At 39.6% G+C, this 16,076-nt stretch overlaps 1 protein-coding gene across 3 annotated transcripts in view; it reads right to left on the reverse strand.

Moving 5' to 3' along the window:
- Window positions 1-2,056: 2,056 nt before the first annotated feature.
- GARS1 (glycyl-tRNA synthetase 1) overlaps window positions 2,057-16,076 on the reverse strand; it is a 42,226-nt gene continuing 28,206 nt past the window's right edge. For 2 of the 3 annotated variants that reach the window (XM_054495159.2, XM_063667413.1), the window contains exons 11-17: window positions 14,652-14,760; window positions 13,687-13,831; window positions 9,835-9,920; window positions 7,507-7,616; window positions 4,548-4,641; window positions 3,657-3,847; window positions 2,057-2,355 (exon numbers count right to left, since the gene is read on the reverse strand). In XM_054495159.2, the coding sequence (XP_054351134.1) occupies window positions 2,230-2,355; window positions 3,657-3,847; window positions 4,548-4,641; window positions 7,507-7,616; window positions 9,835-9,920; window positions 13,687-13,831; window positions 14,652-14,760 (861 nt within the window). In that variant the 3' untranslated portion in view covers window positions 2,057-2,229. Of the gene's footprint in view, window positions 2,356-3,656; window positions 3,848-4,547; window positions 4,642-7,506; window positions 7,617-9,834; window positions 9,921-13,686; window positions 13,832-14,647; window positions 14,761-16,076 lie in introns of all 3 variants that reach the window. The other variant, XM_063667412.1, reaches the window with a different exon arrangement.

Consider the following 16,076-nt stretch of genomic DNA (forward strand, 5'->3'; position numbering starts at 1 on the left):
AACTGCTTGTTCTTAAAATCAAGCAAACATGGTACAGACAGAACCAGAGAGCTCTGCTGCCAGCCCGTCTCCCTCACTCAGGTATCACTTTAGAGACCTGCTTTAGAGCAGGTGATCCAGGAGAAATCACGCATTGCTACCCAGGGGAAGGAACAAAAGAGGGCTTGCAGATTCAATATCCAGCCTCTACCTCATTACAAATGTATTTGCCAGTGAAAAGGGAAGTGAGGCTTGGTTCCAATCCCTTTCTGATCCAAAGTATTAGGTTGGTGCAAAAGTAATTATGGTTTTTCTCATTACTTTATTTATTTATTTATTTATTTGAGATGGAGTCTCGCTCTGTGCCCAGACTGGAGTGCAGTGGCACAATCTCGGCTGACTGCAACCTCCGCCTCCCGGGTTCAAGTGATTCTCCTGCCTCAGCCTCCCATGTAGCTGGGAGTACAGGAACGTGCCACCACACCTGGCTGATTTTTGTATTTTTAGTAGACGGGGTTTCACCGTGTTGGCCAGGCTGGTCTCAAACTCCTGACCTCAGATGATCCGCCCACCTTGGCCTCCCAAAGTGCTGGGATTACAGGCGTGAGCCACTGCGCCCAGCCTGTCATTACTTTTAATGGCAAAAACCGCAACTACTTTGGCACCAACCTGATAGGTAACTCTCACTATGTATTTAATGTATCTTTCCCTATTAATGAGCTTAAACCAATGTCTGAGGCTGTGGTGACTGTTTGACTACGGAGGTACCTGCTATAAAAGCAGCAAATAAATGCAAAGTTAGGGCAGCCCCCTGCCAATGTAAAGCTGCTAGAACATATGCCCAGTTACAAGCTATATTATATGGAATTCGAAGTGAGAGAAGTCCCTAGAAAATGAAAACTCAGTTTATTTAAAATCTGGCTCCTTCTAATTTAATAATGAATGCTCATAAAGGCAGAGACGGAAGAGAAATATGCTTCAGTATAAGGCTTTCCTCCTAAAGAGGTTTGTTCAAAAAAGAAGTCTGTTCAAAAATTCAAGACTCATCCAAAGACTATTGAAGACCTACTATGTACAGCACTGCAGTAGGCACCATCGGAGATGAGATACAAATGAGGGAAATCCCTGGGAGATTCCTACTTTACATCTAAGAAATCACAACTTCAATTGTTCTTCACACTAGAGACAAAAGGGCACACTGGAGATCACCACTCCTCTATCCAATACTGCGGGGGAGGAAGTGGGCACACTAGATAAGGTCATAGCTCTGCAAATAAACAGCTGCTCAAATTCACACAACCTGGAATTTTTCCCTTACAAATAAGCATAGTGTTCTGAGTTTTCTATACAAAAACATAAAAGAAGTAAAGTACCTTAAAACCTGAGCCAAAAACTGCTAGGCTAGAATCAAGACGGTCAGGAATTGCTAAATCAGACGAGACAGATGTGTTCCCCTAGCATCAGGAGCTTAATGATTTCCAGGCTATCAGTGGAGCCGAGTGCAAGCATGCCTTAAGATAGAAGGCAAATCTGGCAAGGCCCTCCCCTCCTGGAGAATCTGCAAACAGTAGGGTTAGCAGCCCTAAAGCACCACTCCAGCACACTGCCTCCCCCACTGCACCACTCCTGCCACCCCATCCTCGCCTCAGGCTTTCCCAGAAGTCATTTCACCTGCTTGGAGACTGCTGTCACAGTACCTGCACACTGCATCATTTTCTCAGAAAAAGATAAAGAATAGAAAAGGTAAATCAATAAACAGAAAGTAGAGGAGTGGTTGCCTGGGCTGAGGTTAGAATGGGAATGAGGTAAATGAGCATGAGACTTATTTTGGAGTGATGAAAATGTTCTAAAATTGGTTTGTGGTGGTGGTTGCACAACTCTGTAAATATACTAAACATCATTGAACTGTACGCTTAAAACAGGCTATTTTTATGGTATGTAAATTATACCCCAATAAAGCTGTTAATTTTTTAAAAAGTGTTAACTGTGTTTAACATTAAGCCATGAGCATGTCTACCCAAACGTGGGAGAAACAGCCTTGCTGAAAATGTAAAAACACGAGCAAATAGACCACAAGTTTGTTCAGGATTCCTTCAACTTTAATTGTGGGGGTAAAATCAGGCAGCCACTGAAGATAAAATACGGTCCCTGGGAGTAATCACAACGCTGTTTTCTTTTGTAAAGTGGACATAAGAGTTTTTTTTTTTTTTTTTTATTAGCGCAAGTGGTCAAAAGTTGTCAAAATTGTCCTCATTCCTCGATTGTCTCTTTTTTACCAGTCTCTTGCCCTTCAAACAGAGGATACCTGGCCTCCACATCGGCCCACGTGATGTTGCCATTGGCTAGGTCTCGGACTATGCTGGGCAGCTCAGAGACCTAGAGACAAGGAAAGAGAAGCCAAGTTATCAACCAACTTGTTCAGATTTTTAAGAAGAAGATTCATCCTGAACTCAGGAAACCTTACACAGAGCCAAACAATGTCATGCCGGGCATGGGTTCATGCTCTTCTTCTAGCCCACAACGCCCACCAGTTCCCCCAGACAACTCAATTCTGCCACAAAGCCTTTCCTAACTTTTCTAAATCTCCATGTCCCTTGAAGTTACTTCATGTGTATAAAATTTAACTATCAGAACAAACAGGACTCAGTCAAGTAACTCGTGTGAGGGAGTTACATAAGACTGGCAAACTGGAGAGCTCTGACCAAGGCTACTGTTCCTCAGCCAAAACCAAACACTGGCTGCCACACAGCAATGGTTCTCAAACTTAAGTGCACGTCAGAATCATCTGGACGTCTTGCTAAAACTAAAAAAGTTCTGCCTGCCCCCTCTGCCTCTCCACCCCCAGTTTATGATGTAGTAGGTCTGGGGTGGAGGTTTTGCTTATCTCATACATTTCCAGGGGATACTGATGCTGCCGGTCTAGGGACCACACTTTTGAGAACGACACCCAGATGGGGACACAGCTCCAGAGTAGCCAGATGGTCTCTAAAAAGTCAAGCTAGAAATTCATGACTTCTGGATTAGACTATAAACTCCTTCAGAAAAAAAAGCAGTCTTTTGCTTCTGTTTTCCCTATTATTATCTGTATCAAGCTAAGCACGCAACAGGCACTTGATGTGCTCAAAGGTGATAAATTAGGCAGGCAGATGTCAATTAAAGCAGCTACTCTTTCCTTTCCCTTACCACCCATCCTTCCCCTTCTGTGCTTCTACCATCTTCATTACTGCCTTCCTACTGACCAAAATTACTGAAACATGATTCACTGTTTTGAATATATGAACACGAAAAAGCTTATACATACACATGTATACATGTCTGTAAAAATAAAAGATTAAAATGTCTAACCCCTCAAAAACCTACCAATAAAACTATGGCAACAAATTCTTAGGATCATATTTCTCCTGCCCAATAAACAAACAAGTATAAAAGCAAACTGCTGGAGAATGAGCCCGGAGCAACACAAATGTTTATAAAATATTAGAGAAGTGCTAATGGATATTTTCATAATTAAACCAGGGGGACTTGAGAATCTGGGCTCTGTCTGATACAAGCTGTTCATTAAAATTAAAAAGAAAAAAAAAAGGAAAGGGACCATAAACACATCAAAATCCAACACAAATCAGTAAGAAGCAGTATACATTTCCAAGGCTAAAAATGCCAAAGAGAAGGCCAGATACCTCTGCTCTTATCTGCCGCATTGAGTCACGGTCCCTCAGAGTTGCAGTGTGGGGGGTCTTGTTCACTGTGTCAAAGTCAATGGTGACACCAAAAGCCACGCCAATCTCATCAGTCCTGGCATAGCGCCTTCCGATTGACCCAGAGGAATCGTCTACTTTGTGAGACACTCCGTGCCTGGTCAGGGCTTCCGCTATCCAAAATAAAGTAAATTAAAAATAAAACAATGGAGTTAAGCCCGGTGTTATCTAACTACTGTCTTACAAGCTCGGGAGACTTATAAAAGGGACCAAGACAAGAAAGCAACAAGTTGAGTTGCAAGAGAAAGAAATATCCCTAAAGTTTGCTAAATCCCTTGCGGGAATCCAAATCTTCACTCATACCTCCATCTGATACAGCTATAGGGGGAACAAATATGGGACCAAGAGCCAAGGCCAGAAGGCGAGTCCTGACTCCACCACCTCTATTTATATGGCTCTAAGCAGGTCAATGGACTCTCTCCATTTCCCAACTCTGAAATAAGTGGGATGTGCCAGATGCCCACCAGGATTCCTTTCAGGGCTGTGGATTCTGTGGCTGTAGATCCACTACGGCTGCTACACTCCACTCAGGTTCCCTCGATGAACTGAGCACCAAGGTCAGTATGAGAAGGAAACAATTTTTAAATCTGACTCTTGGGTCCTACCTTGACTCACTCAAATGCAAGAATAAAACATCTGAGCAAGCATATCCTCTCTCAGAAATAAGAGTACAGGCTAAAACCATGTACTCTTTATAAAATCATTTATATTCTTTATTCAATCTATATTTTTATTGAAATAAACGATACATTTCCTAAAATTCAGTCTCCCTGATGGTGTTCCCATGGAGTTTACCCAATTGAATTTGCTTACATAATTCCTTGACAAATGGCATGAACTCCTGGTTTTGGCTCAGTGGGAGGACGGAACATTTGAATGGAGCGACTACAGCAGGGAAACTGAAGAACTGGATGGTTTAAAAAGAAAAAATCCAAATATGTTAATTTGTAAATATCTAAATGCTAATATCCCAAACCAAAAGAGGTTAATATTCAGCAAGTGTTCAAGCATAACGTCATTACCAAAATGCCAGAAAACATGACATGAAAAGCAGTATGGCAAAAGAGAAGCAGAACCAGCATCAGAAACACCTGGTTTCAGCTCTGAATTTAGGCCAACTCATGAACTCCTTCTGAACCTTAGTTTCTCCATCTAAAAAGCAGGTCTCTACCACCTGCTCTGCTTGCTTCACAAGCTCGTTACTAAAAAAGTCAAATGATGTGAAAGCATTCTGAAAGCCACTGTATATAAAAGACGGTAATTTTTTGGTTCCACATAAAAGACTTTCTGTGGAGACTACCTAAATATTCAAACAAGTGGCAGTGACCCAAACCAAAGCCCATTCTGTCTTTTAAGAGAAAAATCTATGAACCTTAGTGACCAAGTGAAACAGAAAAGTTTAATTAGCTCACAAACATATGTCCAAAAGAAATAGTACAAAACAAAAAAAGATGTTCCATATACCTACACTAAAAAGTACAGCCTTCTTAAACTGCCCTGAAATAGTTTCTGAGTAACTCAGAAATCAAAGAAAGCAAAAATAAGGCTGGGCACAGTGGCTCATGCCTGTAATCCCAGCACTTTGGGAGGCTGAGGCAGAAGAACTGCTTGAGCCCAGGAAATCAAGACCAGCCAGGGCAACATGGAAAGACCCCATCTCTACAAAAACTAAAAAATTAGCTGGGCATTGTGAGGCGCACCTGTGGTCCCAGCTACTTGGGAGGCTGAAGCAGGAGGATTGCTTGAGCCCAGAAGTTTGAGGCTGTAGTCAGCTGAGATTGTGCCACTGTACTCCAGCTGAGCAACAAAGCGAGACCAAAAAAAAAAAAAAAGGCGAAAATAAAAATATTCTGTGGAAGGCAAACCAATCTACCACTTTAGGTTGGAAATGGGAACTGAAGGCAGTTCTTAATACTTGTACAAAAGATTCACTTGAAGGCAAAAACACAGAATAAATTTGTCCCATAAAAATAATGAATGACACAGGTTCCAGTTTAGCCTCTCACCCAAAGTTGAATTAACCTTTATTGCCAAGCAATGAATATCCCACTCTAAGTAAGGCCTGTATTCCACCAATATGGCTGCTCACATCACAAAAGGTTCAGAATTCTATTCCCTTCCTCCATCTTGTGATATTTCTGTTTAATATAAGAGAGTAATAGGGACCTGCCTTTATAGAAAAATAATTTTTAAAATTTCACTAGCAATGTTTTTATACCAAATTTATAGGCAAATGGATTGAGGAACTAGGTGCTAATAATTTAGAAACATTTTTGGCTTCCCACAGCCTAATCAAATTTCTCTTCATGATGGGAATTCATGCAATTCATAAAACACTGTGACTAATTTATTCTTGTTTAGCCCTTACGAAATTTCTATTAAAGCTCTAGTTATATTAATATTGTTAGATCCAAAGGAACAGCTAAAAGATTTTCTAAAACCTTTTTATTAGAAAAATAAGCAGACAAAGCTTGAAGCAGACTTGACATCTAAAAAGAACACATGCAGTTATGTTTGTCATCATTTCTCAAAAAGAACCAAGCCTTATGTTTGCGCACCTGGGGCCTAGCCCAGGTTCTTACAATCTGCTGAATGAATATGGCTGCTCCTTCAAGGTTGGGAAATGAAGCTGCAACTTTAGGGCAGAGAGTACCATACTAACTTTATTAGCTATGTATTACAATAGTGTGTCAGACTAAAGTACTGGTGCCGAGAACTCACTAGTTCATTCTTCGAGGTTAAATTGTCCTAGAAAGAACCACAGCGTTGATGTCTAACATTACGTACACTCAAGCTTTAGACTGGCCAAGTGGATGATGCTGTTTCTTTCAATTAACCTGACATATAGAGCCTCTCCTTTCTAGCCATTCTTCTGGTTGGCTTTCCTAGTAATCTGCCCAGGAGTGTAACTTCTGCAGGCAGAGGTGAGGTAAAAATGGTGAAGTAAGGCTTTCTAGCCATTCTTCTGGTTGGCTTTCCTAGTAATCTGCCCAGGAGTGTAACTTCTGCAGGCAGAGGTGAGGTAAAAATGGTGAAGTAAGGCAAGGAGATAAAGAGGAAGAAGGCAAGGAGCAGTGATTCAGAAGCATCAGACCCAAAAGAAAATTTGTGGGAGCTGATGAAGACTTCTTATAAACTTCTATCTTCAGCGATACTTGAATGCTAGGAAAGGCTATACACCAGATAACTATTATCTCATTTATGATCTGTCAAGCTTTCACAGTGAAATCACCCAGGATTCTTATTTTTTTTAAAAAACACCCAGATCCCTGGGTCTCAGACCTAGTGAATCAGCATCTCCGGAGTAGAACCTAGGAATTCACATCTTTACCCCAAAAGTACCCCAGACAATTTCATGCAGTTTGAGAGGGTTCCCTCTGATACTTTACCAGAGTACAGATACAGCTGAGTGGTCTGGCTAAATTCTATGAGTTATCTCATCCTTCCCAATTTTCTGAAACACAGCATATCCAGAAAGTACCATTCCTTCCATTGACATAATATAGATTGTTCCCCAAAGTAATAGGTTCAGTCTAAGAATAGAGAGCACCAGGCAACTAAAACAATAGCTTCTAGAATAACCTAAAGCTCAAATAAGATAACACAGGAAACTGGTTTGTCTATATATACTTAAGCAAAGATGAGTGTTAATAGCACTAGATTACAGTAATAACTAATTGACCATTCTAGTCTTATTAATGTACTTCACAATGTAATTCAGAAAATTTTTATTTTCTGACACTATAACAGCACATTGTACACGACAACTTACTGTTCTCTGTTCATCTCCTTCTCGTACATGGAATGTATGTTCAAATACCGTATACATGATCCTACCCAGGCCAAAGGAGGGTTCAATTACATTCGGAACAACTTCTTCCACTGCAAAAGAGATAGAAATTCAATAACATTCTCTCAAATACCACATAATGCATTTCAGATTCTCTCTAAACAATTCGCCAGCTGCGGTGGCTCACACCTGTAATCCCAGCATTTTAGGAGGCTGAGGTGGGTGGATCATCTGAGGTCAGGAGTTCGAGACCAGCCTGGCCAACATGGTGAAACCCCGTCTCTACTAAAAATACAAAAATTAACTGGGTGTGGTGACAGGTGTGTGTAATCCCAGCTACTTGGGAGGCTGAGGCAGGAGAACTGCTTGAACCCAGGAGGCGAAGGTTGCAGTGAGCCAGGATCGTGCCATTGCACTCCAGCCTGGAAGACAAGGGCAAGACTTCGTCTCAAAAAAAGAAAAGAAAAAAATTCTTAGTGCTAAAAATATCTCTATTCTAGATGGATTTTTACCTCTGTATATCAGAACAAAGAAACTAGAACATACCTAAAAACTATTTGCTGATAGGAAACACGCCTTTGAAGAGAAAGTTGGAGTGAAAAAACCTTTCACCAAATTCTGTTTATACTGTGTAAAAATGAAACCTGAGTTACCAGAATATTCCTTCACCAGTTGGCAAACTACGAATAGCAGCAGCTACACTTTGTCTCTATTACCTGCCTCGGCTACCCAGAAAGCATAAAAAAACTAAGGCTTTTAATAAGATTTTGCTAGAATTTAAAATCTAACACAGCTGGCAAAATTCACAAAAATTCCTACACGCAAAAAGTATTACATGGTTTGTATTTGTTTAACTTTTTAGCTTGTTATCTTGATAAGAACTTGTTCAGAACCAAATTACTGGCATTGTATCACCAAGGTTCTGGGGTCAGGACGCCCTTAGGGGAGAGTTTGCTCAAAGAACAGCACTCCATCAAAGACATCTTACAGGGGCTCACAGCTCTTCCTGTGGGTAAGACAATACCCGTGGTATACACAGGAAATATACTGATGATTATCACTTATTATGTGGAAAGGAAGAAGCACTGCTAAGCAATGTCCAGGTCTAAGATAACTGGTCATAACCTTGGAAGAGTTTATGTTTTTTGGGAAATGAGATCATTGGTACCAAAACTCACACATGTAGGGGAAAAGAGAGCCTGTTTGTCTATGATAAAGAGTTAATATTTTAGAAACATGATCAAGGTATTTTCCCTCCATCCTTCTGTGGTATCTGAGTAATGGTGATGTGCAGCTCTGAACCAGCTGCCAGGATCATGGCTATAAAGCCCCAGAGTGTGATGGAGAAGCCCCCGCTTACTCCTACCACTGCTCACTGAAGCCTGGCTACAAGACAAGCCAAGAACAAAAGGAAAGGTATGCTCACTCTCTCCACTGGCAGTAGCTTCTCAAACACCCACTACTACTCCGTTTCCAGGAATTTCAATTCAGCCACAAATAAACTTCAGCATCCTTCATACGTGCTCCAAATTACTCATTGCCTAATTCACAGAATTTGTTCTACAAAAAAATCATCTTCTTAACTTTTAAAAAAGCATGAAACATCACTGGTCTAAATTACTTTTTTTTGTTGTTTGTTTGTTTTGTTTGAGACGGAGTCTTGCACTGTCGCCCAGGCTGGAGTGCAATGGCGTGATCTCGGCTCACTGCAACCTCCACCTCCCGGGTTCAAGGGATTCTCCTGCCTCAGCCTCCCGAGTAGCTGGGGTTACACGTGTGCACCTCCATGCCTAGCTAATTTTTATATTTTTAGTAGAGACGGGGTTTCACCATGTTGGCCAGGTTGGTCTTGAACTCCTGACCTCGTGATCTACCCGCCTTGGCCTCCCAAAGTGCTGGGATTAAAGGCGTGAGCCACCGCGCCCGGCCCCTAAATGACTTTTTAACAAGTTATTTTGCCAGAGAAGACAGGGAATGAGGGCCAGGCGTGGTCGTTCATGCCTGTAATCCCAGCATTTTGGGACGCGAAGGCAGGTGGACTGCTTGAGCCTAGGAGTTCAAGATCAGCCTGGGCAACATGGCAAAAACCTCATCTCTACAAAAAATACAAAAATTAGTTGGATATGGTAGCATGCAACTGTAGTCCCAACTAATTGGGAGGCTGAGACAGGAGGGAGGAACGCTTGAGCCCGGGAGGCAGAGGTTGTGCCACTGCACTCCAGCCTGGGTGACAGAGCGAGACCCTGTCTCAAACAACAACAAAAGCTTTAAGGAGCAGTGACTTTTTGTTTATTATTTTTACAAATTTACCATATAGTGTTTTCTGGAATCTCTTCACATTGACCATGTCTTTTGTTAACTGAAATGTTTTCCCTTCAGTTTCAATTGTGAATTCCCTACAAAGAAACAAAACACATTTTGTATTAGTTCAAACAGGCACCCCGTGCCTTAATTTAAAGCAATTTTGTAGATTGCTAAATTGTTTTTTATTTTTATAACTTGATCAACTCTCCAGATATAATAAGTGATGTCAAATTTAAATTATTTCATAAGAAACACCAAATTAAGCATTAGTCTAACAATGGCACCAAAAAGTACTCTGAGGAGATACACCAAATTTTGACTAGTTTTATAAAATTCCACAAGTGACTTAATGACAAATTCCTTTGGTTTTGAGATCAAGGTAAAACCAAAAACAACTTTTTGAAAATTCAGTTTTAGAATAATAACAACTTTGTCAGAAATAGGCCTGCTGGTAAAAACACAAAGGTTCTCATTACTGTCCCAACAAATGTACAAATGAACCAGCATGCCGTCTTACAGAAGTAATTTTACAATCCAATACCTACACTATTTTCAAAATAAATTTTGACATTTGTGTTGATGAAGATCAGTTTAAAAGAAGTTTAATGTTTCTGTTTCATATGGCAATATAAAATATCCCCCTCAAAAATCACTGGCTGCCATGTATTTGTGTCCTGGGATATGCCCATTCAATTTCAGCTTATAAGAATTCATCTTTATAAAGAGCTTCATGTAATACCTGTATTTCAGCTTAAGAGGTATTTCCTCACATTTTGAATATCAATTTGGATTTCTCTTCCCTCCCAAGCAATTCAGTGCTAGGATAGAGAGCCCTCATGTGGTTGTCTCGGAAGCTGGATAGTTAGCATATGTTACAACTGTATTTTGCTAGTTTCCACCTGTGATAATCTCATGCCTCATCCGACTGGTGTTCACTGAATTCTTCCATTTTTACTATCCTGTCTGAAGTCTGTGTGTGCATGCATTAAAGGTTCCATTACATACACAGTGTCATATGCATCTTCTCTGTGAGCACAGTCTAAGTGTATCATAGTTAACAGCTATAAAAGAGTTGCAGTTGGGTCAGGCAAGGTGGCTCACACCTGTAATACCAGCACTTTGGGAGGCCAAGGCAGGTGGAACACCTGAGGTCAGGAGTTCAAGACCAGCCTAGTCAACATGGTGAAACTCTGTCTCTACTAAAAATACAAAAAATTAGCTAGGCATGGTGGTGCACACCTGTAGTCCCAGCTACTTGGGAGGCTGAGGCAGGAGAATTGCTTGAACCTGGGAAGCGGAGGTTGCAGTGAGCTGAGATCACGCCACTGCACTCCAGCCTGGGTGACAGAGTGAGACTCCATCTCAAAAAAAAAAGTTGCAATTGACAAGGAGACAGCCATTATTTGAGAATTAATAAAGCAAACTGTCTTTATGGATAATGATATTTAACTAGTAATATAACTTAGTCCATTTTAATGGGATTTGATATTGTTTTAGTATAAATAGATGTTAATTCTGGAAGACCAGAAATGTTTTTAAATTTTTCTGAAACAGATATCTTCAGCTTGCAAGAGTTCATCTTTGTCCCATCTGGTCTTTGTTCCTTTTCCTCTTCTCCCATCTTCTTGTGGAATATTTTTTCTTATTCTACTTTATCTCCACTATTGGTTTATTAGTTACACCCCTTGTTTTTTTTTTGTTTTTTCCAGGTGATTGCTCTAGAGTTCATTCTATCCATTTTTTAACTTATAGTTTATCTTCAAGTAATATTACACCATTTCACATATAATGTATACACCTCACAAGCATATATTCCCAATTCTTTGCTCCCATCCTTTGTGCTATTGACAGCATATATTTTACTTCCACGTTATAAATTCCAAATTATTTTTACTTTAAATACTCCATTATCTTTTAAAGAAATTAAGAGATAAGAGAGAAAATGCCATTTCTATTTACCCACATATTTATCATTTCTAGATCTCTCAAGTCCTCTGGGTACATCTAAACTTTCATACTTCTGCCTGAAGAAGTGCCTTTAACAATTCTCATAGTGGAAGTCTGCTGGCAATGCACTTTCAGAGCCCTGGATTGTCTAAAACAGAGGTGTTCAATCTTTTGGCTTCCCTGGGCCACACTAGAACTGTCTTGGACTGCACATAAAATACACTAACAACAGTTGATGAGCTAAGAAAAAAAATTGCAAAAAAACCTCATAATGTTTTTTGAAAGTTTACAAATTTGTGTTGGGCAGCATCAAAAGCCATCCTGGGCCACATGCAGCCTGCAGGCCGCAGGTTGGATGAGCTTGGTCTTAAAGTACTTCGTCTTCATTTTTGAAAGATATTTTTGCTGAGTGTAGGAATTTTGTCTTAAAGCACTTTAAAAGATTTCATTCCATTATATTGTGATCTTTATTGTGTAGTTTTTGATATGAATTCTAATCATTCTTATCTTTGTTTGCTTTTATGTAATGAGTCTTTTTCCCCACTAGCTGCTTTAAAGGTTCTTCTCTTCATCCCTGGTTTTTAGCTATTTGATTCTCATGGGTCTTCATGTGGTCATCTTTGTGTTTATCCTGCTTGGGGCTAAGCTTCTTGAATCTGTAGTTTTACCGTTTTCATCAAATTTGGAAATTTTCCAGCTACTGTATAGTATTTTTTCTATACACCCTCTCTAGGACTCTCAATTACACATGCATTAGACTGCCTGATATTGTCCCACTGGACATTTTTTTCCCAGTCTCATTTTTTTCTATGCTTCATTTTGGATAGTTGCTATGTCTTTAAGTTCAATGACCTTTCTTCTGTAATGTATAATCTACTGTTAATCCCATCCAGTGACATTTTCATTTGAGATATTGCCTCTAAATGTTTCATGTTGTTTATATACATAAAAAACATGTGTTTATATCCATATTACACATATATTTTTCCATTTCTCACCTCACATGTTCATGTTTTCCTTTACACCCTTGAGTACATGAAGCATATTTATAATAAGTGCTTTAACATCCTTATGTACTTACTGCATCATGTTTGTTTTTTCTGGGTGTTTCTTTCGACTGACTTTACTCCTCATTTTCCTGCTTTTTCATATATATAATAATTTTTATTGTTTGCTGGATATTGTAAGTTTTACATTGTTCAGTGCTGGATTTTGTTGTATTCCTTTAAAGGCTTTTCTCTATATTTTTTTGTTTTTATTTTGAGATGGAGTCTCACTCTGTCGCCCAGGCTGGAGTGCAGTAGCGCGATGGCGGCTCACTGCAAGCTCCACCTCCCAGGTTCACGCCATTCTCCTGCCTCAGCCTCCTGAGTAGCTGGGACTACAGGCGCCCGCCACCATGCCCGGACAATTTTTTTGTATTTTTAGTAGAGACGGGGTTTCACTGTATTAGCCAGGATGGTCTTGATCTCCTGACCTCATGATCCGCCCACCTCAGCCTCCCAAAGTGCTGGGATTACAGCCGTGAGCCACCGTGCCCGGCATTCTCTATTGTTTATATTCATGCTTAAACAATTACAGAGAGTATTCTAAACCTCCAAAAAGGAGAGAGAAGTGACCTGAGAGATAGTAGATGTAGTTTCTAACCCTTCCTTCCTCAGCCTGGCTGGACAAGTCTCTTTGTTTAAGACAGTTACTAGGAAAAAAAAAAAAAAGTCTTTATATTCTATTTCAAATCTTTTTTCAGGCTATAATGCCAAAATCTCAGCAAAGACAGTCCTTCAAATGCAGTCAAGATACAGTACTTACCTGCAAAAAATCTTAAGAAATTAATCTCACCCTAACTTTCAGAACCTGGCAGATGACACAACTGACTGGAGCCCACGGAAGAGTAAACATCTGATATCTTACCCTTTCTCATTCAGCAGCATCTCCATTTCTGTAATGTAACACTCATCACAAATGGCAAGATATTCCATCACCAGTTTTGCATCCTTCTTATACGCCTTACCAATTGCTCCCTTATTGGGTTCAAATTGAACAACATTGACTGTTTTGTATGAAGTAGTCAAGGAATCCAAAACTACAGCACTGCCTCATTATTTCAGAAAATGAGCCTGAGAACAATCAATCATCAACTTAAAACCACCCCAGCTCTCTATCAGTACTCCAGATCCTGTTTATGCTGATTTTAAGGCAAGATGAAACACCTGTCCACAAAATCATTCAGACAACTCTCACCCAAAATTAACACCATCAACAGAAACTTTTCCAGTTACAGTGAGAAAAAAGAGATATTATCTAATCAGCAATGACCCAACCCATAGCATAAGAACTTCTGATAAGAATTTATTTCTAAAATGCCCAAAACAAGATCTATTTCCTGTCACTGACCTACCCCCAAGAAATCAGCTCATAACTTCACTGCCTAGTAAAGAAAGAAAATTTCTATTTTGCTGATTTTCAGACCAAGTGAGCTAAATTATTATTTCAGCTACTATCAGATGGCACTCATCTTTTAATGGAAAAAGCTTTCACCAGGTACCCTTTATTTAAAGAGCATGTAGGTAGGTGCAGGTGTGAAGTGCGCTTTGGAAACAGCTGAGAAAAACTATTAACGCTCTGAAAGATATTCAGAGCATTTTTCTAAATATGCTTCTTTTAAAGGCCAAACACTGAGTGGGCACATGTCAGACTACAAGTACAGAGAATAGGAAAGGAACAAAGGGATAGGTAAAATAATAGGTTTAAACAAGTGTTACTATGGTGTCTAAAACATCTCCATTTATCCACAGAACAAGGTAAAGACTTGAACTTATTCATTAGCAAGATGTTCCCATGTGAATCCTGAGTTTTTGGAGTGACCAGAAAGGATATGGGTTCTTTCAGAGGTTTCTCAGCTACAAGTGGGACTTTGGTGGCTCGTGCATGACAGGAGAGGTCATAACAGGAACGATCAGCACATCCAACAATCTCAATCCAACCCTAAAAAGATATAATCAATAAAAACATTACTTACTTATTATTACTTACATTGGGTTCATTCACAAATGCATGCAGATTATAACCCTTTTATATATTCAAGGATAATTCGATTATATAATCTTCATTCAAATTTTATAAATATTTGAAATGGGAATAGCCTCATATATCAGGCAGCTAATAAGCCTATAAAATATAATTCACACTGATCTGGGTGTGATGGCTCATGCCTGTAATCCCAGATACTTGGGAGGTTGAGATGGAAGGATCACTTGAGGCCAGGAGTTTGAGACCAATCTGGGCAACATAGTGAGACCCCCATCTTAAAAAAAAAAAAAAAAAAAAAAAAGAAAGAAAAAAATACATAATTCACACTGTACACTGTACACAAAGTAGTCTTCCTTTCTGTATGGATTTATATTGTTATAGAGTCTGTGGGGTAAACTAATATATTCTGGAATTTAATTATGAAAATTAAATGTGAACCTAGACAAAGCCTGTAAATTTGGTTCAAATTTGTGAACACAAATCAAAATGAATTTGGCAGAAACCACTATTCTTTAGATGAAGTACCTACTGTTCTCACAACTTGATATCAGATGGCTGACTAAACACTTACTTCAGCTGGCCATAAATGTGGGCATTTGGATTCAATTCACTTTCTTCACTGAACAAAAGAAAACTCAGTATAAGAGTGGGTAAAGTTCAGGTCACACAATAAAATTATATAAGAGCATTATGATCACATTGATGCCAGGTTCCCTTTCTTATAAATACACACATAAGATACTTTTAAAAAGCAAAATTTAAATTATTTTCAAAGAACCTGCAATGAATTGAATGCTTGTGTCCTCGGCAAAATTCTTATATTGAAATCCTAACTCACAACGTGATGGTATTAGGAGGAGGTGTCTTTGGGAGGTGATTAGGTCATGAGGATGGAGCCCTAATCACTGGAATTTGGGACTTCAGAGAGATCTCTTGCCCTCTTTCACCATGTGAGGATACAAGAAGTTGGCAGTATGCGACTGAGAATGGGGCCCTCACAAGGATCAGACGATGCTGGCACCCTGATCTCTGACTTCCAGCCTCCAGAACGGTGAGAAATCAATGTCCGTTGTTTATAAGCCACTCTGTATGTGGTGCTTTCTTATAGAAACCCCAACTATGACAAACTCTTAAGAACCCGTTATTTCAATAAGAACAAGAGTTTGTAAAGAGCTTATTTTGGTAGATATCTAGTTAGTCCTTCTAATGAAGATTCATTTTTTTTTTTTGCCCCTGATCCAAAGAGTTTGGGGAAATTCAACCATCAAAAC

The sequence above is a fragment of the Pongo pygmaeus genome, chromosome 6 (assembly GCF_028885625.2).
Source record: "Pongo pygmaeus isolate AG05252 chromosome 6, NHGRI_mPonPyg2-v2.0_pri, whole genome shotgun sequence".
NCBI lineage: Eukaryota > Metazoa > Chordata > Mammalia > Primates > Hominidae > Pongo > Pongo pygmaeus.